At 37.6% G+C, this 24,364-nt stretch overlaps 1 protein-coding gene across 1 annotated transcript in view; it reads right to left on the reverse strand.

The window, feature by feature from the left end:
- LOC105478478 (protein CC2D2B) overlaps nt 1–24,364 on the reverse strand; it is a 264,293-nt gene that overhangs the window by 67,523 nt on the left and 172,406 nt on the right. Inside the window, 5 exon segments of the mRNA XM_071069392.1 lie at nt 1,327–1,439; nt 1,632–1,731; nt 5,675–5,815; nt 12,439–12,536; nt 18,173–18,382. Of these exon segments, the coding sequence (XP_070925493.1) occupies nt 1,327–1,439; nt 1,632–1,731; nt 5,675–5,815; nt 12,439–12,536; nt 18,173–18,382 (662 nt within the window).

The raw sequence follows: 24,364 nt of genomic DNA on the forward strand, positions 1-24,364 counted from the left end.
AATTTGTTGATTCAGGGTTATAATTATCTTCAGGAAATCTTGCCATTCTCTTCACCTGTAAACTCTTTTTAATTCCTCTCTAATCTCTCTATTCTTTTCACATCTATCCTCTATATCGACATATTATTCTTTTCTGGAGAATGAGTTTTTATTCAATTGGATATTTTAAATAGATGACGGCAATGCTATCTTCAGATGGCAATGGCTTTGCAAAGATATAAAACACCATACATCCTTTTGCCTTGACTTCCACTAAGTTTTAGTCTAGGTTTTCCAGCACAAATATCTTATTCCTCCTCTTTCTTCTCTCTCACTCCAACTTTCAATTTATGGCTCCTGTATTCTTACCCTTATTTAGATAGTCCTTTTATATGAGTGTCCTACATAACAAAATATCTCAGGCCCTTTTTGGAAGGAGGTGCAGAACAAATAAAGGATTTCTTCACTGCTGCACTTCTCTGGTCAGAAAGTGGGTGGTGATAATTGTGACTTTGTGTCTGCTGCTCTTTTGGTTGTTAATGTAATCATCCATTCATTCATTTAATAAATGTAAACATTTATTGAGTACCCAGTATGTTCCAACACTGCTAAATGATGCACATTCCCAATACTCAAAGATGGACTGGTACCAAGTGTGCCATGGGATAGAGATGTTGAAAACTTAGACCTAGTACTCTAAGTTGCCATATCCTCTTTAAGGGAGATGGGATCCATAGGCCTAGTAGATGGAGAAATGGGGTTACCTACGATGTCCGTTTTTGCATACTGTTCTAGGCAAAGAGAGAAAACATTATAGCTCAAGGAAGAAATCACAACTGGGAAGTAAAGAAGTTTGTAATGTCAAAGAAGAAAATTGTTTAGGGGGCCTGGCCCTCTTGATGTGAAATAGTTTTTATGAGAGCCAGAGTTCCTTTAACAAGCAAAGGCAATGGTGTATTACTTTTTACAGTGGCTTTATATCTTTTTATACCCGAACAAAAATTATTACCATAGCAAAAACCAAAACAAAACAAAACAAAAAACCCCCCACAAATTATCAATATATGAAGCCTAGCAGTGAAGACACCACAGTTTCTATAGAACACCAAACTGGTTTAAGTCCCACCTCAGTCATGTATTAGATGTGTGAACCTGGGCAATTTAACTTCCCATAAGCTACATTCCTGCTTTAAGATAAGGATAATATGGAACTCTATAGAGCTATGGTGACAATTAAATGTGAAAATGTGTTTTTAAAAACTTAGAGTGCCTGGCATATGGCACTCACTCAAGAAATCCCACTTTATTATTAAAAACAATCCAATTAATAGACAATTTAATGCTTACAATGAACACTTGGATAAGCTTGTTAATTCTGCAGTGAAAGAAAGTTGTGGCCTCAAGGTAATTGGCTTTATTCTTTCAATTTCTGTTTCATCTGAAGCTAGATATGAGAGGCTCTAGAAATAAAAAAATAAATATATAATTTATCATGTATATCCCTTGTGTAGGACATTTATTCTTAAAATTCATTTATTTCATGTATTTGTCATTTTGTTGGATAACTGTTAGAAATACCAAGATTTCATATTCTATCAAAAAATAAAATATTACAACTAGTTGAGTTTAATGTTATTTTGCAATATAAATACCTCCTGTTTTTTCCCATTAAGTTCTTTTCCTTCATTTTTCTTCTCAGTTTCAGACATTTCTGAGATTTGCTCTTGTTCATCACATTTATTCATTTTTATCCTAATTAATAATAAACAGAATTATTGAAAGCAGAAATAATGGAGGTATTTGAGAGTTGTTTCAGTTTTTGCCAAAACACACACACACACACACACACACACACACACACACACACACACACACGCATACACACAAAACCAATCTCTTACAAGTAATTTTACATTCTAAGGAAATTACCAATTTGATAAATATTAAAAAAAAACTTTATAAGCTTGTTCTCAGCTTCCAGAGATTTCTCCTTTTTCAGTACATTTACCATTAGTGTTTACAGCCCTTTCTAAGGGCATCAAGAACCTTTCCTCTGGTGAGAATAAGTAACAGGGGAATGGGGAGATAAAAATTAAAGGACACATACCCTGTTTCCTCTCATTTTTCTTTCTCTCATATTTTTGAAGCTGTGAGAACCCGAGCAGGTATAAGGGCAGGTGATCATGGTGATATTAAATGGTAAGTCATAGTTGGTGTTTGTGCATAAACAGTAAACAGTTCATGGCATTAGCACTATTGCCACCGCTGCTGCTACTATTACTACTACTAGCTAATCCTTATAGAGTACTTACTAAGTATGTGCCAGGCAATAGTGTAAGTACTTTACATGTATTGACTGATTTAATTATCACAACCCTATGAAGTAAGTACTATTATTCCTCTTTTATTAGTAGTTCGATAAAATCTCAGTTATCCGAGCAGTGTCAGAAAATTATTGATCTAGGAGTCAAGTTTTTCTGGTAGTGTAAAAGTTTATTGTTTTCAGTATAAGTTGGTTTTCCATTTTAATCATTCAAGAAGGAAATCCTTTGGTAAAAGGATTATATGCTCTGTTGGGAATGTAAAATGGTGCAGCTGTTTTGGAAAACAGTCTGGCAGTTCCTCAAAAATGTTAACTACAGAGTTACCATGACCCAGCAATTCCACTCATATACCCAAAAGAAATAAAAGCCTATGTCTGCACACATGAGGAGTGACCACTAATGGGAAGATGATTTCTTTGGGGGTGACTAAAACATCCTAAGATTACATTGTGGTGATGGTTGCATAATTCTGGGAATTTATTAAAAACAATTGAACTGGAGACTTTGAATGGGTGAACCATATGGTATGTGAATTATATCTCAATAGAGCTGTTTAAAAGCTATTATATGCTTTTTGCCTTCTGAAATAGAATACAGGTGACTAAGTGCAGATATTATCTATATGGTAGCATCCTGGGCTGAAAACCCAGCCTCATTAATGGCACTACAGAATCTGGGCAAGTTACTTAAGAACTCTATGCCTCACTTTTCTCATCTGAAAATTAGGTTGTTGTGAGGATTAAATGCACTAATTTAAGTAAAGTGCTCAACCCAGGACTTGGAGTAAAACAAACACTTAATAAATGTTATTATTTTCTTTGGTTTCAGGGCAATCAATATGACATCAATTAACTTGCTGTTCTTTAATACCAATGGCTTTTAACCTTTGTTACACATTAAAATCACCAGGGAAGCATTTTAAAACTCATGATATCCAGACCATACCCCATACTAATTAAATTAGAACAGTCGTTTTAGAACTTCCTAAGTGATTTCAATCTATAATAATTTAGGGAATAAGTGTTACGAGTAACTTAGACAATGGGTGTTATACCCAGATTTTCTTCTGAGGGAAACTATTGAGGCAGGGTCTATAGCTTCCTCCTTTCTATTCTGAGCCAAATGACTCTGGGAAATGATGAAGGTCCTGATGCTATTTTATCAAATGTTGTTGCATTTCCTGCTTGCATAGGTTGCATTTTCTTTCTCATTTTAAAAGTTTCTTTGGCAGTTATCTGAATCTTCTCCAGGTAGCCAGTGCCAAACAGAGAACATGAGTGAAGACAATATAAGAAATCTGGGTTCTCTGTGTTATTTGCCAGTGCTGTGGTTTGGGTTCAGGGGCAGAAGACAATACAATCTATCACCTATAGCGACTGACACATCCAGTCTCTCTAAGCTGAATGCAGTGTTGCTAACATTTAACAAGGAGAGTTTGCCACCTGCACGAGAAGACAGGGCTATTTCTTCAACTTTCTGCTACCTCATTTCTGCCCCTGTAACTTTCTAAAACTTGCTCTAGCTGAGATTATCAATAATCTCCATGTCAGGAAATCCAATGAACATTTTTAGTAGTGAACTTAACTGATAATAACTGCTAACCACTTCCTCCTACTTAAAATACTCCCGCTTCCTTGCCTCTGGGGCAAAATACTCTATAACGGGCGCTTCTCTGTCCTTCCTCTAGTTTCTCCTCCTCTACCAAGCTATTCAAACCAATTTCTCAAGATTCAGTGCTTGGGGTCTCTCCTCATCTTATTCTCTGCCTTCTCCCTAGGCAGTTTCATACACACTCATATCTTCAATTATGATTATTTACTATGCCACAGACCATGGACCTAGCTGCCCACTCAATTGCTTTATTTAGAGATATCTCAAAGGCACATCAACTTCAACATGCCCCAAACCAAATACATGATGAAATGATAACCTGAGCTCAGTGTCTAGGTACGACACCTTCTTATCATGAGTACTATCTCTCCAGGAAGCCTAGCTACAAGTTTATTCAGTTAGGGCTCACAAGGACCAGGTGTGTTGTGAGGTCAACAGTGGTAAAGTTGGCCAGGAAACAGTTCCGAGAAACATCTTCAAACAGATAGCTTCTCTAATTGATCAGAATGATACTTTTAACTGCTTAAGCTAAATGCCCCAATTTAGGGTTGCTGGGGCTAGCCCAGCTGGGGCCAACCTGGTGAATGACAGTGCAGTATTTAGCTGAGAGGCAGTCTGGAGAGACGAATTCAAGCCAACGTCAGCTGGAAAAGTTGAATGTCAGGAAGAACAAATGCGAAGGGCCTCAGGTGGGACTGGAGTTCAGAATAGTGGCAACAAGAGTTAGTGTTGAGCAGGCAATATGGGTCCAAAGACATTGTTTTGGGTAACCCTATGACATTTGTGTCTCCTCTTTGTTGCTCAGGATTCATGATGCATGGGTGTGTCAGGTTGGTTTAAAGGATTAGAAGCAAGTCATTACATTTACATTAATTTAGGAGTCTAAGATAAAGTTCAATGCTGGATTTAGGTTTAGAAACTGTCCAAAGCACTTTTGTTAAAAAAAAAAAAAAAAAAAAACAACAAAACACTGCAGCAGGAAAAAAAAAATCAACAAAATAAACATTTTTCTTATTTGCCTGAAATTGTACTAACTTTTTATTCTTTTGAAAACCAAAAGACCCAGGACAATGGATTGTGGGGAGAAAATTAGTTATTTCCCTGTGAGTTCACAAACAGCTTAAGTGTTTGGGTTTGAATTGAAATTATTTCCTCCATCAGACATGGTTTTATGATTTTATCAAATTATCTAAAATGTGTTTCACCTAAAGTATGATTGCTGGCTCCACATTCATCTTTAAAAGAATGTGCCAAACTGTTTCCAAAGTGGCTGTACCATTTTGCATTCCCATCAGCAATGAATCAGTTTCCATTGCTCAGCATCCTTTCCAGCATTTGTTAATGTCTTGTCTTTTCTTTCCTTTAGTTTTGGATTTTAGCCATTGTAATAGGTGTGTAGCACTGTTTAATTGTGGTTTTAATTTGCATTTCTCTATTGACATGACAATAGAGAATGACATGACAATGTTGAGCATCTTTTCATGTGTTCATTTCCCATTCATATACATTCTTGAGTGAAGTGTCTGTTCAAATTCTTTCCCCATGTTTAATTGGGTTTTCTTAAGTTGTAAGAATTCCACTTTATATATTCAATATATATGTGCATATATATATGTTTATATATTTAAGATACAAATTCTTTGTTGACTAAGTGGAATAGTTTCCTAGCTTCTGGATGTCTTCCTAGTCACTGTGAATTCCTACTTATTCATGAGCAGTTCCTCAGGAGACCAATAAGAGCAAATAGAGCAGCCACTTACCTCTGAACCTGTAACTTTATTGGGGTGCTTGTAAACCCTTGTCGCTGTCGAAGAGATTTAATCTGTTTCCAAGTTCGTAATACACTGCGTAGTAGGGAGAGGTCCTTTCCCCTTTCTAAGTCATACATCTGTTTTGTATTACTACAACAAAAATAGCAGAGCAAAAATTTGTCAGTGGATTAGAACTAAAAGCCTTCAAAGGTGGCATGGAAGAATGTATTGCAATAACTCTTTTGAACTCCCTCCCCACCTTATTTTTTTCATTTTATACACACCTGAACCCCATGTTACTATATTTTATGTTACCCACTGCAATTCCATTAGAAATTCGTTCCTTTATGACTTAATGGCTTTTCACTATTCAAAAGTGCCCTGCTAAAATGCAAATGCTCCTGAGAAAACAAATAGCCTAGCTAGAACTCTACGATATTTTTTTTTCTTTTTTGAGACAGAGTCTCACTCTGTTGCCCAGGCTGGAGTGCTATGGTGCGATCTCAGCTCACTGCAACCTCCGTCTCCTGGGTTCAAGCAATTCTCCTGCCTCAGCCTCCCAAGTAGCTGGGACTACAGGCATGTGCCACCATGCCTGGCTAATTTTTATATTTTAGTAGAGATGGGGTTTTACCATGTTGGGCAGGCTGGTCTCAAACTTCTGACCTCAAGTGATCTGCCTTTGGCCTCCTAAAGCACTGGGGTTATAAGCGTGAGCCAATGAGCCCTGCCAGAACTCTACAAGATTCTGAAGTACCAAAGAGAGAAGAGCAATAGTGGAAGAAAGGAGCAATAAAAGAAAGGGAGTGGAAAGCCCCTACGTTTTGATAATTGTGCTTGCTGTCTATTCAGGATTTAGTTAATTTCTGGTTGGCACTTCATTATTTACAAAAAAGAAGATGCAAATCAGCTGGTGCATGTCCCTTCCAATGCATGCTCCCACAACTTTTATTTTGCCACCTAAGTTCTAGTTGGATGGTTCCAAAGCCACTGGTGAGGTATTGGCTTAGATTAAGGATGCCAAAATCTCAAGAGGTCTTGATGGGAAAGGATGGTGGTAGCCTAGTACCATAGAGTTTGAGTCACACTAAGAAAGTGCTGGGGAGGGATTCTTATTTAGTTAAAGTGCATGAAGATAGAAAATATGCATTTCAAGGCCAAGCATGGTGGTACATGCCTATAATCTCAGCATTTTAGAGGCCAAGGTGGGGTGGATCACTTGAGCCCAGAAGTTCAAGACCAGCCTGGGCAACATGGTGAAACTCTGTCTCTACTAAAGTTATGAAAATTAGCCGAGCATGATGGTGCACACTTGTAGTCCCAGCTACTCAGGAGACTGAGGTGGGAGGACCACTTGAGCCTAGAAGGTTGAGACTGCAGTGAGCCGTGATTGCGCCACTGCACTCCAGGCCAGGCAACAGATGGAGACCTTGTCTCAAAAAAAAGAAAATATATATTTCATAACTCAGTTTATATCACTTCCTCAGTACAGCTTTGCTTGAAAACCCCCACAACAAAATTAAATTTTCTTATATCCCTTCATGCTTTTCCTTTTAAATATTCATCACACTTGTAATAAGTCATTCAATGTCTGCTTCCCCATGTGATATCAAGGTTCAGAGTACTTCAGGATAACAGGTGTTTATTGTAAATGTTACCAACATTTTTTGTAAGCCTCCAGTTACCAACATTTTTTTGTAAGCTTCCATTACCTCCCAGTCCACTCATGTAGCTGAAGTGTGAAACAAGAATACTTAAAGGAGTGTGGTCATTCTGAGTGAGTGCCATAAGAAGTGTGATATAGGGCCGGGCGCGGTGGCTCAAGCCTGTAATCCCAGCACTTTGGGAGGCCGAGACGGGCGGATCACGAGGTCAGGAGATCGAGACCATCCTGGCGAACACGGTGAAACCCCGTCTCTACTAAAAAAATATAAAAAACTAGCCGGGCGAGGTGGCGGGCGCCTGTAATCCCAGCTACAAGGGGGGCTGAGGCAGGAGAATGGCGTAAACCCGGGAGGCGGAGCTTGCAGTGAGCTGAGATCCGGCCACAGCACTCCAGCCTGGGCGACAGAGCGAGACTCCGTCTCAAAAAAAAAAAAAAAAAAAAAAAAGAAGTGTGATATAGTAGAAAGGATAGCAAGATACTTGGAGTCGACAAACCCAGTGTTAACTGCGGTTCTCCAACTTACTTAAGAAAACTGCTTAAGTGTTCTGAGTCTTCATATGCTCAATTTTTCTTCAACCTCTTGACACCTATTTGAATGAAGTACCTCTAAACTGAAAGCAATGGATCAAATTATTAATTAGAAAAAAATAAATACACTATTCTCCATGTATTTCCAGATTTCCTGGAAATTGTATAATGTATTTATTACACTTTTTTCAGGTTAACAGTTAGAACACTGCTTCAAATTTAAAGGTACTTTGCCTGATAGGCTAATAATCATATTTTTAGAATATTGAAGTAACATACTGTTTTAAAAAAGTTTCTTCTATGTTTCATAACTTTGCAAACACATTATATTAGTATGTTAAATTACGCTAATTAACATATTGTATTAGTATGTTAAGTTACACTAATTAATTTCTAATGTTAAACCATCCTTGCATTCCTTGGATTATTCCAATTTGGAATAATCCAAATTTGGTTATAATGTATTATTTGATAAAATTTTGTTTAGTATTTTAGTATCTATGTTCATGAATGAAATTCAGTTGCAATATTTTTATACGGTTGCCAGGTTTTAATTTCAAGGATATGATAACCTCATTAAACGAGCTGAAAATGTAGATTATTTTTCTTTCATTTGAAAGAGTTTGTGAAGAAGAGTACTTGTCTTTAAATAAGAGGATGTGAAACTTTTTTGTGCATCAGAATCACCTGGAGGGCTGGCTAAACACAGATTGCCAGGCCCTACCTGTAGAGTTTCCAATTCAGTGGTCTGTGGTAGACTGGATGATGTGCATTTCTAACAAATTCCCAGGTGAAGGTGATGATTCTGGTCTGGGGACCATACTTTGAGACCCACTGCTTTAAATGTTCTAGAAAGTAGTCATCTGAGCCTTGAGTTTCCTTTGCAGAAAGGTTTCAAATTGATTTCTTTAACAATTATTGAATTACTTAAGGTTTTTCTTTTCTTCCTTGTCTTTCACTTCTTGAATATGTTTGATTAGCTGTATTCTGTGTAGATTTGTCTTTTCCATACAAATGTTTACATTCTTTAGCATAAAGTTATTTAAAATATACAGCATCCATAGTAATGTTCCCTTTCTTTTCCTGACATTGTATATTTGTGCTGTTTCACTTTTTCCACTTGATCAGCTTTCCCAGAGTTTATCAATTTTTATCCAACATTTGAGTGTATTGATTTTCTCTATTATAGTTTTATTGTTAATTTCTGTTTATCTTTGTTATTTCATTTCTCTTACCCTTTATCTTCTTTTCTTTTTCTCTATTTTCTCCTTTTGAATCTCCTCCAATGAATATGTTGGTCCACTTAATGGTGTTCCACAAGTCTCTTAGGCTCTGTTTGTGTTTCTTCATTTTTTTTTTCTTTCTGTTGCTCAGATTCAATGATTTACATTGTCCTATCTTCAAGATCACTAATTCTTTCTTCTGCCTGCTGTAATCTGCCTTTGAATCTTTCTAGTGACTTTTTCATTTCAATTATACTTTTCAGCTTCATTCTCTTTTTCAGTTTTCTATCTCTTTATTGTTACTTCCTTTTTGTTTATATGTGGTTTGTTTGTTTATTTATTTATTTACTGAGACAGAGTCTCACTCTGTTGCCCAGGCTGGAGTGCAGTGGCACAATCTCAGCTCACTGCAAGATCTGCCTCCCAGGTTCAAGCAATTCTCCTGCCTCAGCCTCCAGAGTAGCTGGGACTACAGGTGCACACCACGACACTTGGCTAATTTTTGTATTTTTAGTACAGATGTGGTTTCACCATGTTAGCTAGGCTAGTCTTGCACTCCTGGCCTCAAGCAATCTGCCTACCTCAGCCTCTCAAAGTGCTGGGATTACAGGCTTGGAGCCACCGCATCTGGCCTATTTTGTTTATGCATGGTTTAACATACAGTTTTCTTGACTTTCTTGACATCTTTCTTTAGTTCTTTGCACATCTTTAAGACAGTTGTTTTAAAGTCTTTATCTGGTAGATCTGCCATCGAGTAGGTCTTTATCTAGTAGGTTTTTTTTTTTTTTTTTTTGGCACAGTTTCTGTTGATTTATTCTTTTCCTTTGAGTTGGCCATACTTTCCTGTTTCTTTGTACACCTTTGTGTTTTTCTGTTGTTGAAAACTGGATATTTGAATCTAATAATGTGGTAACTCTAGAAATCACATTGTCCTCCTTTCCCAGGGCTTGCTGTTTTTTGTTATTGTTATTTTTTTAAAAAGTCATGGCCTGGTGTGGTGGCTCACACCTGTAATCCCAGGACTTTGGGAGACCGGGGCAGGCGGATCACCTGATGTCAGGAGTTCGAGACCAGCCTGGCCAACATGGTGAACCCCCATCTCTACTGAAAATACAAAAATTAGCCAGGCGTGGTGGCATGCGCCTGTAGTCCCAGCTACTTGGGAGGCTGAGGCAGGAGAATTGCTTGAACCCGGGAAGCAGAGGTCACAGTGAGCCAAGATCGTGCCAGTGCACTCTTGCCTGGGTGACAGAGCAAGACTCTGTCTCCAAAACAAACAAACAAACAAAAACATCATTGTCAGCTGTCTCTGTGCCCAGGATCAGGCTGAGGTATAAACATAAGGTCCTCTCAGGTCTTTTCTGAGTCGATGCCTTTCCCTGTGCATGTGTGGTCACTTTCTAATTTTCCCTGTATATGCAGTTGCTTTTAAATGTCATAGTCTTTAATATCTGGATCCCAAAAGAGGAAAAAGAAACAATGAAGGGGTGCGGAAGGGGCACCAGCTTTTTAAATCCCCTGGAAGTCACTTTATCCAGAGATAGAGGGGCTTGCAACAATGGGGAAAAGTACAACAATAATGGTTCCCCTCTCATTGCACCTCTGTGATTAGAAGTAAGCAGTGATCAGAGCACATGTTCCCAATATTTGTAGGATAAGGTCCTTTTTGCTTACCTTGGGCTCCTGAAAAATGTGTGTGGGTTACTCCAGGAACATGTGCACAGCTGCCTGCCATGGGGCTGAGGGGCAGGGGTGGGGAGATAGCTGCTACTGTGCTAACAGCTGACATTCACCAAAATTAACCCCAATTTACCACCCAAGCCTTCCTCTGGATGCTGCAAGCCTTCAATATACTCCAGAGTTCCAAAATATAGGCTTTTCATATCCATGAGTTCTGCATCTACAGATTAACCAATCTCAGATTTAAAACATTTTTAAAAAAGCCAATAACAATAACAATACAAGAGTAAAAAATAATGTGAAAAAACAAATACAGTAGAACAACTATGTACATAGCATTTACATTGTAGTGGGTATTATAAGTAATCTAGAAATGATTTAAAGTATATGAGAGGATGTGCATAGGTTATATGCAAATACTATGTCGTTTTATACAAGGGACTTGAACATCCATGAATTTTGGTGTCTGTAGGAGGTTCTGGAACCAATCCCTTGCAGATACTGAGGGACAACTGTAGTTACATCAGACAGGTTCTCTGCTAGTACAACTGCTGTCTAGGTGGGGAGATGAATTCCTAGTGCTGCTGCTTCTTCTATCTTCCTAGAAATTCCTTCCATTGAATTTTTTTAATTTTCACTTTATGTTTTTCAATTCTATAAATTCTCTTTGGTTCTTCTTATATAAAAATAGCTCAAGAAGTACTCAGTAATTTACTCTATCTTGTTTGTAGATCATATTTTCAAGCTTGTCTTTTATTTTTAAATCATATTTTTAAAAGTTCTATTATTTTCTATATTTGATCATTCTATTTTCTTAAGCTTTTGCTTTGTATGAGCCTTCTATTATTTCTTCTGGCTCTTATTCATGCTGTCTTTGTGCGTGTGTGATAGAAGAGGTTGTAAACTGTAAGCTCATGTTCCTTAAAGTGTTATATCTTTGAATAATCTCTGAGCTAGGATTAAAACTGTGGTCTTTCAGGAAAAATATGTATTTGCTTTGCCAGTTGTTTGGTGCCAATGCCAATCTGGGACTATTTTAAGTTAAATTCTAAATCTGAGACAGATTTTAGGCTAAATAAGTTGTATAAATTCATGTCAGAAATCTGAATGAAGGCTGTCTTCTGATTACGAATACCTTCCAGTGAATTTTCCTGCTCTTAGAGATTCTGTGACACATGAATATGTTTTGTCTTGGAATTACTTTTCCAGTTATTTCACACTTTCATAACTTCGCTTTCCAGTCTATATGCCAATGGCTCCCAACTTGTAGACCATGCTTTTTACAGGGGTCCTTAAATCCACTACTTGTAAAATAGTGTCTTTAGACTCTGAAATAATAACATATCTGGCACGTGTAAATGTGCACCAATTATCAAATATACACTAACACTTCAGATCAATATAATCCAAGTCAATTTCAAAGTACTCATGAACTTATAGTTCTTCAACTTTTTAAAAAAAATCAATGGATGTTAAAACTAGAATTACTTTCACATGGCACCCCTGTGAAATATTTTTACACAAACGTGGGTCTTAAAAAAGATTGAAACCATTTCTGTAATTGCCTAAAAAGTAGGGATTGTGTACTTTTCTTTATCTTCCATAGCAAGTGCAGTACTTTGTCTAAAGAAGTTACCTAATGAATGCTTGATGAACATGAATGGCTCAAAACCTACCTTATTTGCCAATAATAATCTTGTAAAGATTTTCTCGTCAGCTGGTTTATTTCTGAATTTTCATTTGACAATTCAGTAGCATCTGTCAGTGCTTTCAGCTATAACAACAAAAAAAGAGCTCTTCGGTATATTTTATCCGCCTGTTACCATTACTCCAGCTCACCTATAGATCAAGGTGTATGCAGCAGCAGAACAAATGTATAACTTTGTGTGTATTATTGGCCTATCTTCCACAACATATTTTATATAAGCACCTTGGGGAGGCACTGAGAAGAGCCTCAATATCTATGTAGGCAATAAACATCAATTTAGTATCTAATAACATCTAGTATCTTGAACATTACTAGACAATCAATTCATCAATTGATATAAAGAAATGTCATTAGATCAAGAAGGAATATTGAGCACAGGTACCAATCTTATCTTTCACCTAAAATCCCATAGTTACAGAAAAAACATATGTCTGTCTTTATCCACATCCATTGCCCTCATCACATCCATATCTATATAAATATATTGATAACTGTCTTTACAGATAAGTGCATAATGTAGGAAAACAAGAAGAATAAAATCAAGAGAACAAGATATACTACAGAAGGTATAAAACAGAGTAACATCCATAGAGCAATAGAATAGGAGGAAACTAGGCCCTAAAACACATAAAGGAGAAGTCTGTCACAGGTAGGGGTAATTTGTGGGAACTTCTAGACTAGAGTCAATTGATATAAACTTTTACTGGAAGACATACGAGAAGACCTAAACATAGGAAAGCAAACTATATTCCTGGAAGAGGAAACTCAATTTTTATGAGGATCAAATTTCTTTCAAAATTAATGTAACACTACAACACAATCACAATAAAGATGGTAACAGGATTTTAAAAATAGAAAGTGACAAGCTAATTCTAAGGTTCATATGGAAGATAAAATCTATGGGGTATCCAAAAACATTCTAGAAAAGAACAACAATGAGGAGGTACTTGTGCTATGACATATAATTTAATAATTAAATATGGTAATGAAACAGTATGGAACTAGACCATACTAGTCCTCAAGCAAACCTATATGTTAATAAATATGTGCAGCTGGTATAGGATAAAGTTAGTATTTTAAATCAATAGGGAAATAAATGATGGTATTTGGATATTAGGCTGATCTTTTGGGAGAAAGAGTGGAGTTGGAGCCCAGTCTCACCTGAGACACAGATATAAACTCTAGATAGAAAAGGCTGGAAATTATATACACACATGCCCTTTGACACACACACACACATATACTCACACATCCATATGTATATACATATACAAATGCATATATAATATATACCACAAGGATATATAAAAGGAAGTCTTTATAATTTTGGTCTGTCAGACACTATTCATTGCCCTTAAAGGATCATTTTTCTTGGTTGGCAGAACACCAATTTTGTTCAATTGCTCAACCATTTTCCATGTGTTTTTGAGGTAAACTGATTAGTGCAGCTATTTGCAGCAATTTCATTCTTGCCAATGAACAGTTTAGGCATGATCATGTGAAATAATTCTAGTCAATGAGATATTAGGGGAAATCTGCTGCAGGACAAGAGAGAGATTGGAGAAGGCTCTCAACGTGAGACACTACACTGCATATTATCTATCTGACCAGCACGCCTTGAACTGGAGCAGCCACTTGGTTAGCTTCCATGAGTGGGGCCAACCCCAAGTCGACTTGCTGAAGATGAAGAGAAGGACAGAAAAGGCTAGGGTTGTTGATAATATTGTCGAGACACCAAATTAACCAAACCGAGAGCTGCCCTAACTTGGACAATATGAGGTAATGCCTTTCCTTATTGTCTGAAATAACTGAGATGAAATTTTCCTTGAATTGCAACCAAAAATAGGCTAATTGATAAACTTGGGCTAGAGAAGGTCTTAGGAAGCTTAGGAAGCAAACAAAAAAAATCTAAAATTCACAAGGGAAAAGATTAACAGATTTGACCTCGTAAAAATGTAAAATGCTTACCAAGTTCACTGGCTCATGCCTGTAATTCCGAAAACTCAGGAAGCTGAGGTAGGAGGATTGCTTGAGGCCAAGATTTCAAGGCCAGCCTGGCAACATAGAAAGACCTCGTTTCTAAAAAAATTTTTTTAAATGACCTGGTTGTTGTGGCATGTACCTGTAGTCCCAGCTAGGGAGGCTGAGTGAGAGCATCACTTGAGCCCAGGAGTTAAGAGGCGGAAGTGAGTTATAATTGCACTCTGGGTGACAGAGTGAGACCTTTCTCAAAAATAATTTTTTTAAATTTAAAATGTTCGCTGAAATATATAATAAAGTTTAAATCAAGTAACAGAATAGGACAAAAATATATAAAACATATTTAAAAGATATACTTCTTTTATGGACTTACATCTAGAAAAAAAATATATATATTATTATTACTATTTTTTTATTTTTTAGTTTTTTGAGACAGAGTCTCACTCTGTCACCCAGGCTGGAGTGCAGTTGCACCATCTCGGCTCACTGCAAGCTCCACCTCCCGGGTTCACGCCATTCTCCTGTCTCAACCTCCCGAGTAGCTGGGACTACAGGCACCTGCCAACACACCAGGCTAATTTTTTATATTTTTAGTAGAGACGGGGTTTCACCATGTTAGCCAGGATGGTCTCGATCTCCTGACCTCATGATCCACCTGCTTCAGCCTCCCAAAGTGCTGGGATTACAGGTGTGAGCCACCGTGCCCGGCCTATATATTATTTTTTAACTCGTGAATTAATTAAAGATGAAGCTAGAAAATAATACTGAATATTGGTGAAGTCTCTGGGAAGTGGACTCTGTCCTGCCTTGCCAGTGGAAATTCAAATTGGAAAAACATTTGGAAAAGGCATTTTATCACTTTCTAACAAAGTTTAAACTGCATATACCCTTAACTTTGACCAGGCAACTTCACTTCTATGGGTCTATCCTATAGAAGTTTTCATAGATGTGCTCAAATATATAGGTACAGGATATTCACTGCTTCATTATTAATCATAAAGAAATGACCTAAGTGCCATTGAATGGGAGTGATTAAATATGTTAAATATATTGAAATAAACCTATATTATGGACATATATATATATATAATAGTGATACATATAAAGTTCCAAGATAGAGTATTAATTTCAGAAAACCAGCTGGGCATGTTGGTGCACACCTGTAGTCTCACCTACTTGGGAGGCTGAGGTGGGAGGATTGCTTGAGCCCAGGAGTTTGAGTCCAGCCTGGGCAACATAACAAGATGCTGTATCTAAAAAAAACCAAGTTGCCAAATAATACATATGGTAAGATCCAATTTATGTTAAAAACAATCATGGCATACATACATATAGAAATACAGGGAGAAGAGAACTTTAAGGATGTACTTAAAGAGCTAAAGGATGTCCAAACTATGAGGTGTGGAATGAATTAGGGCTTTCACATCTTGACACTTCTACAATTAATCTTTTCCAGTGTGAATGTATTCCTGTATTATTTGTACAATTTTTTAAAGCTAGAGGGAAAAAGAGCAGAAGTCTGCATAGCTGAGCATCCTTTCTACTCTCTCATACTATCAGCAACATCCCTCTTTGTTCTTTAAGTGGAATTCATACTCATATAAAGGAGCATATTTCAGTTTAAGAATTTTTTGGATGCCAATGACTCTTCCACTACTCTGAATTGGTTTGAAAACACTGGGAACAGGCAAAGCTGTACATTTCACACCCAGTGTCTAAATTATCCATGTGTAAGAAATTAATCTTTTGGTGGGAGGCCGACGGACACGCTCTGCACCACGTGGCCTTTTCTTCTCTTCCCCACTGCTCTTTTCCACCTTAGAAGAGAAGATTATGCACACTTCCAACCACATTTCTCTTTTTACAATTTACTGGGAGGTAGAGAAAATATTTATATTCATATAAGAGAATAAATTGAAAACAAGTAAAAATCTGCTAAGAAATTACATTTGGCTCCTAATACAATAATAATACTGAAACATATTGCAAATAATAACCCCAAAAGTTTTTATTTTATGCACAGAACCATGCATATACATGAAAAATAAACCTAGAGTCCATATATACTTTAATAGATGGTACTCTAATAAACTACAATTGATATTGTTAGATAAGACTTTAAAGATTCTATAATATTATTGGAAAAAATTCTGTAAAGCAGAAATCTGTAGATCAAATCACTTTTTAAATGACCTGCATTTTAATCTGAGTTGTTTCCTTCATTCATTTAAAAAATGGCCATATTTTACTAAAAGTTAGAATATCCAATATTGATTTTAGGAAATATTCTGATATTGCTAATGCATGGTGTTCATCTATTAAGTTCTCCCACACAGTTGCTCCATCAAATCAAATAGATTAACTCCTGGCTGGGCATGGTGTCTCAGACCTGTAATCCCAACATTTAAGGAGTCCGAGGCAGGCAAATCACTTGAGCCCAGGATTTCAAGAGCAGCCTGGGCAACATGGCAAAAGCCTGTCTCTATGAAAGAGAAAAAAACTTTAGCCAGGTGTGGTGGTGCACACCTGTAGTTCCAGCTACTCAGGAGTCTGAAGTGGGAGGACAGCTTGAGCCTGGGAGGTTGAGGCTGCAGTGAACCATGATTGAGCCACTGCATTGCAGCCTGAATGAGACCTTATCTCAAAAAAAAAAAAAAAAAAGGATTAAGTCCTGTGGGTTTTAAACTTGTATTTTAAAAAGCAGATATTGGCCGAGTGTGGTGGCTCATACCTGTAATCTCAGCAATTTGGGAGGCCAAGGCAGGCAGATCACCTGAGGTCAGAAGTTCGAGACCAGCCTGGCCAACACGGCAAAACCCATCTCTACTAAAAACACAAAAATTAGCCACGCATGTGGTGGGCACCTGTAGTCCCAGCTACTCGGGAGGCTGAGGCAAGAGAATCGCTTGAACTCGGGAGGCAGAGGTTGCAGGGAGCCAAGATCACACCACCGCACTCTAGCCTGGGTGACAGAGCAAGACTCCGTCTCAAAAATAAAAATAAAAAAGCAGATATTTATGAAGGTTCATAACAGATATTTATGAAGGTTCATAATTAGTTCATGTCCAGTTTATTGAAATGGCTTTGTGGCTCCATCGGGATTGAATGTTTCATTAAATATCTTATGAGTATTTGATTTCAAATGTATTCATTAGTTGAATGAGACATACTATCAAAATACCTTTCCCAAGAGAACACTAGTCAACAAAATGATCATATATCAGAAACCTAGCAGAGAGTTTAAACGAGGCACAAGTTTGTAAAAGTAATCAGTGGGTACTCCTTCTATTTCTCTTCAGACTTCATATAACCCTCATGATGTCATGAGATGACTACTTGGATTAATCAGCTTCGGGCCAAGACTCTTCAGATTTGTTACGAGATTCAAGATTTCTAATATTTTAATTAAAATACTTTATTACAAGACTTAAAAAAGCCACATGGCTCTTTTCAGTAACAATCATTTCAAATACTCTTCTTGAGCTATAGGACCAAGAATACCATTGATTAGTAAACCATTTGTGGTAAATAAATATGCCATTGGATATATTTAAAGCTTTCTCCCCAGTCAGTCAATTCCTACAGTTTCTTTTCAGAGAAACTGAAATTGAACCACTGTTCTACTTAAATATTTAGAAAATGTTCTGATAATTTGCTCTGGACAAGGAATTTTTTCTCTTTCAATATTAAATGTTTAGCTTTATAATGAAAGCCATTCTCACCTTCTCATAAAGCAGCTGAGATACATTCTGTTGCTGCCTGTCCTGAAAACATTCATATAGTTGGAGAAGCCTAGCACATAATACTTGTTCTTGATTGAAGAGATGATGATGGCTGAATTGCAAACCCACAATGTTGAGGTCTAATTGGTATATTTCCCTTGGACCTTCCATTTTGTTCATAAATGAACTTCCCAGGTCATATTTTATTGCCTTATAAAGAAAAATAAGTGCACGATGTTAATTTGATTCAGTTTCTTTTGAAATTATAAGAAACTTTTCCTTATAAAAGTAACATTTCAATTGAAGGAAAATCAAGAGATATAGAAAAACAAAAAACAATAATTTGATTCTTTTTCCTTAAATTGATTATGACTCTTAATTTCATCAAATATATTTATATTACAGCATTTTAATCATCTTGCTATTAACTATTGTCATCTATCTCACCATTGTGTGCTGGTGGAGTGGAAGTTGGACTTTCAAGTTATAAAACCAAAAATAATTTCCTATGGAAACACTATGACAAATGGTGTATAAAACCGTGGGCCAGAGTTAGAATTACTTATTAAAACATTGTTTATAAATGCATACACTGGTGATCCTCTGGGAAATTATCTTCAGGAGACTGGGGCCTCTAAGCAATTCCTATAAGAAAAGCACCTGTTTTTGTACATGAGATTGTCTCCATTTGGATACCAGATTGTCCTTAAATTTCTGAAGTCCATAGGCCTTAGATCATATGGAATATGATTCATCTGTTTCAGTCCATCTTTTTTTTGAGACGAGTCTCACTCTGTCACCAGGCTGGAATGCAGTGTGCAGTGGTGCGATCTCGGCTCACTGCAACCTCCACCTCCTGGGTTCCAGTGATTCTCCTGCCTCAGCCTCCCAAGTAGCTGGGACTACAGGCGCATGCCACCACACCCAGCTAATGTTTGTGTTTTTAGTAGAGATGGTGTTTCACCATGTTGGCCAGGATGGTCTTGATCTCCTGACCTCGTGATCCACCCGCCTTGGCCTCCCAAAGTGCTGGGATTACAAGGGTGAGCCACCACACCTGACCACCCTTTTTTTTTTTTTTTTTTTTTGTACAAGCAAGTTTATTAAGAAAGTAAAGGAATAGGCTGAGTGTGGTGGCTGACACTTGTGTAATCCCAGCACTTTGGGAGGCTGAGGCAGGTGGATCACCTGAGGTCAGGAGTTCAAGACCAGCCCGGCCAACACGACAAAACCCTGTCTCTACTAAAACTACAAAAATTAGCCGGATGTGGTGGTGGGTGCCTGTAATCCCAGCTACTCGGGAGGCTGAGGCAGGAGAATCGCTAGAACCTGGGAGGTGAAGGTTGCAGTGAGCCAAGATCACACCATTGTACTCTAGCCTGGGCGACAGCGCGAGGCTCTGTCTCAAAAAAAAAAAATATATATATATAAAATATATATATATATAAAATATATATAAATATATATATAAAATATATAAAATATATATACATAAAATATATATAATATAAAATATATATAAAATATATATATAATATATATATAAAATATATATATAATATATATATATTTAGTCCACTATTTTGAATTTATATACATGTTTGAATATGCATGTGCTCAATATCATTGGTTTTCAGTAATGCAATTTACAAGGGTTGGTGAGTTACTTAGCATATGCAGCTTGATTCATCAATGCCTAGCCACTCCTGACAAAAGCCATGAATGCATCAACCCAAATAGGAGCACACTGAGCCCACTCTCTGGATAAGTCTGGTGTAATATGGTGTAATATGCTCTTCAGTCTGTGCTATTGCTATTACACCTAATGTTGTCTCACCCCTAACCTGGTGTGGCAGACCCAATGCTCCTCATGGACTGAAAGCCATCTGTACGGTGCCCAAATCTCTGCCTCCTTACTTTTTCCTGAGTTAGAAACCTTTGCTTCTTCCTTACTGGGTTTCAGGGAGGCAGACAAACAGCAATAAAGCTTGTTTATGGTTGGTAAGTCTCTTCTCTATGTAAGAGCCAACCCATAAAAGGGGAAACCTGCTCTTGATTTCACCTGAGAGATTTAGGCAATAGGTAATAAGTTGGTAAATTGGCCATTAAACAGGAAAGAAAACACCAAGGAAAAATCATTTTCAGTTTAAAACAACTAAATTGTAAATGAACTTCTGAAAATTAAAGTTCCTAAGCTAGAGAATCCTGTCTTGTTAAGCAGATCCAGCACTGGTTGAATAACTGTTGCTCAGTTGCTTTGGGTTTCTAATGGAGTGACACAAGCCTCTGCCCTTGGTCCTGGCCTCTTCAGCACGTGCTGACTACAGTACTAAGAAGCTACAGGAGGGTAAATGAGGTGGTGGAATATCTAGCAACAACCAAAGAAGGCAATTTAGACTGGAGAGCAAAAACTAAAGGTGGAAGTGACTGTAGGCTTCAAACATTTGAGGAGCTGTCACATAGATGAAGTACTTTATGTGTTCCCTATGGCCAAACAAGGTCAAATAAGTAGAAGTGACCTGGAGACAGACTTTAACAACAGAAAACAAAGAACAATTAGAATTGTCCGCTGGGTGCGGTGGCTCACGCCTGTAATCCTAGCACTTAGGGAGGCTGGACGGGCAGATTTTCTGAGGTCAAGAGTTCGAGACCAGCCTGGCCAACATGGCGAAACCCCATCTCTACTAAAAGTACAAAAATTAGCCAGGTGTGGTGGTGCACACCTGTAATCCCAGCTACTCAGGAGGCTGAGGCAGGAGAATCACTCGAACCTGGGAGGTGGAGGTTGCAGTGAGCTGAGACTATGCCATTGCACTCCAGCCTGGGCAAAAAGAGTGAAACTCCGTCAAAAAAAAAAAAAGTCCAACATTAGAATGAATTCTTTTTTTTTTTTTTTTTTTTTTTGAGACGGAGTCTCGCTGTGTCGCCCAGGCTGGAGTGCAGTGGCCGGATCTCAGCTCACTGCAAGCTCTGCCTCCCGGGTTTTTATGCCATTCTCCTGCCTCAGCCTCCCGAGTAGCCGGGACTACAGGCGCCCGCCACCTCGCCCGGCTAGTTTTTTGTATTTTTTAGTAGAGACGGGGTTTCACCGTGTTAGCCAGGATGGTCTCGAACTCCTGACCTCGTGATCCGCCCGTCTCGGCCTCCCAAAGTGCTGGGATTACAGGCTTGAGCCACTGCGCCCGGCCTAGAATGAATTCTTTTGAGAGGTAGCAAACTCCCTGACACATTGGTTAAAAGCAGCCCTTGACTAAGTGGGTTAAGTAGGCTTCTAGAACTAGGTAAGTGTGTTATACCAAAAGCATAAAGCTTTAAACAGCAATGAATCAAAGGCTACATAAAAGTACAAAAACATCCAAGCTGGTTGACATACATAAAATCTACATAAATATATAAAAAGAGTGCTAGAAATGGGAGCAGAGGGAAGGTCATCGTCAAATAGTCAGATGAAACTAATCAGCAAATAGCAGGCAAATAGGGTACCTGGGATAGCAGAGGTACAACAAGCTGTTAAAGTACCTGGCAGAGGCAGCAGCAAAGACAGGACTCTGATATGCATACAACTGTTATATCTACCTTGGTTGCCCTTATATTTATTCTGGAGAGAGACCGTAGATCAGCTTTTCCTTCAAGGCTGGCTGGGCAACACGAAAAATGTGAAGAAGATAGAAGAGAAAGGCAGGTAGAGGCATTTGTCTGACACAAAATCTAGAACATGATCTGTTAAGGATGCTACTGTCTTTGTCAATTTGTTCTGCTATAACAGAGTACCTGAGACTGGGTAAATTATAAAGAACAGAAATGTATCTCTCAGTTCTGGAGGCTGGGAAGTCCAAGAGTAAGACACTGCATCTCATGTCCAGTGTGGACCTTTTAGCTGTGTCTGCTGGAAGGGAAGAATGCTGTGTCCTCACCTGGCAGATGGTGGAAGGGCAAAAGCCCCTTTATAAGGGCACCTAATCCCATTGACAATGGCGGAGGTGCCTTAGTTGGCCTAATCACCTCTTATAGGTCTTACCCCTTAATGCTATCACACTGAAAAAAATCTGAATTTTAGAGGAGACACATTCAAATCCCAGCAGCTGCAAGAATGAATTTTAAAACTCAATTTAGACAGTTAGTGAGATGGCCTTTACATTTTTTCCAAATTATAGCAGTCCATGAAATATTGTAATTGTGCTTGGATGAAGCTAGAACAGATGCACTAAAAGAAAGTTACTTGTTCAGCCCAGTGGTTTCCAACTTGGGATTCTAGATTATTACAAAGGTTAACCTGAATGGTGGTTAATATTTCTCCAATAATTGTAAATTATGCATTTACTTTTTATGATGCATTTGTTCATTTATTTATTCATTCAACAAATTGTTATTGTTTCAAAGGCCTCTCTCCTAAAAGCAATGATCCCAGATAATTACACCAAAATATCTCTGCTATATCCAGAGCAAAATTTAGATAAAATGCATTGTCACTATTAAGTCTAGAAATTATGCCACATAATATCAAATAATAAGACAAATAGCAGGGCTTTTCCCTCCTCTTTTATTCTTTTATGTTTTTATATTTTCATGGTGATAGATTCTTTTATAGTAAACCAACTGGGAAAATACATGAAGACATTGTAATGTTTGGTATGGTGGTGCCATTTATAAAATCTTGACAACTGTGTTCCACTATGAATTAGGATGGGGCAGAGATATTGCTAGTCTCTCGTGGTATGATAAGCACCTTGTAGGAAATAACATTTTCTAAGATTACGCCAGTGAACTTCTGCCAGTCTTTATCTTCTAAATTATATTAGGACCCTAAAAGCATAGAGCACTGAGGTGATGAGTTCTATTACAAATAACACAAGCATTCATTCAATGCTAGGCCTTTGGGTAGGTGTTAGCAATAAATTATAAAACAAGCTGACAATAAAACAAAACAAAAACTCTGCCCTGCTTGCAGTCAAGCAGAGAAAATGCTAGGTAAACAGAAAATATAGAGACAGACTGAGCCTTACCAAAACTGTAATTCAGTCTTTAAATCAGTTAAGTCCCTAGTTGGATGAAGATGATCATCCTCACTCAACACGCTTAACAAAGCAAAGGATGGAACATTTCTGGTGGAAGACAACATCATCTAGGGCTTCTATAATTTTTCATATATAATAACGTAGAATACAATTTTTAAAATCACCTGTCATAATAACAGGCAAGACTAAATGAGCAAAACCAAGAGCAAAAACAGATCATAAAAAGATTCATAATGATCCAAATATTGGAGTTACCAGATATGAACTTTAAAGTAGCTATTATTACTGTATTAAAAATAGAAGCGAAAACCCATGAAAAGACTAAATACATCTCAAGAAAATTAGAATATTTACAGAAGAATTAAATGTCGAATGAACACTTTCAAGCAAAAAATGTATTGAAAATATGTAAAATTAAGAAGTCAGCAGATGGGCTGGTCTGAAAATATGGTGGCAGTACAGTTTTAGATCTTCCCAAATTCCTATATTAAAAGAGGCAGAGCAACTAGACAGCAAAACCAAAAATCCACAGACAAGATTTATAACAGAAGTAGTTCTCAAGAAATGCCTCATGAAACCCAAAACACAAGTCAGTGAAGACAAATCATCAGTATTCAGAAGGTCTGAATAGCATTGGCGATTGTGTGGGAGACAGCAGAGAGAAGCAATGGAACATCTGATAGACCTGACAAGAGTCTGAAAGAGCCAACAGAAATGCACCAGAAAGTACAGGAGGCCAACTTAAAAACAGCGGCTAAAACTGGAACAGGTTTTGTCCACTCCAATTGTGGATGGTTGGGTTAAGCACTGAAGGAGCTGCAGGAGTCTAGCTCCCAGGAATTTTCAGAATGAGGCTTCACACTGAATAGAAACTACTGGGAGCGAAATCGAAACTAAGAAGTAGGGGACCACAGGAATTAAGGAAAGAGGAGGTTCAGAAAAAATCTGGGGAAGGGAATAGAGCCAAGACATTACAGAAATCCAGCCACAATATATTTTAACACGACACAAAAACAACAGGTCTGTGAAAATAGAAAAGTTATTTGAACTGAGACTTTTTATAAAAGTTTAGGAAAAATAATTTTATATAAAAATAAGCGGAAGAAAGCGATCAACATTAAATCCATCAAAGTTTCTACAAGAAAAAAGAATAAAGAGCAAAATAACAGCCTACAGG

This window comes from Macaca nemestrina, chromosome 9 (assembly GCF_043159975.1).
Source record: "Macaca nemestrina isolate mMacNem1 chromosome 9, mMacNem.hap1, whole genome shotgun sequence".
NCBI lineage: Eukaryota > Metazoa > Chordata > Mammalia > Primates > Cercopithecidae > Macaca > Macaca nemestrina.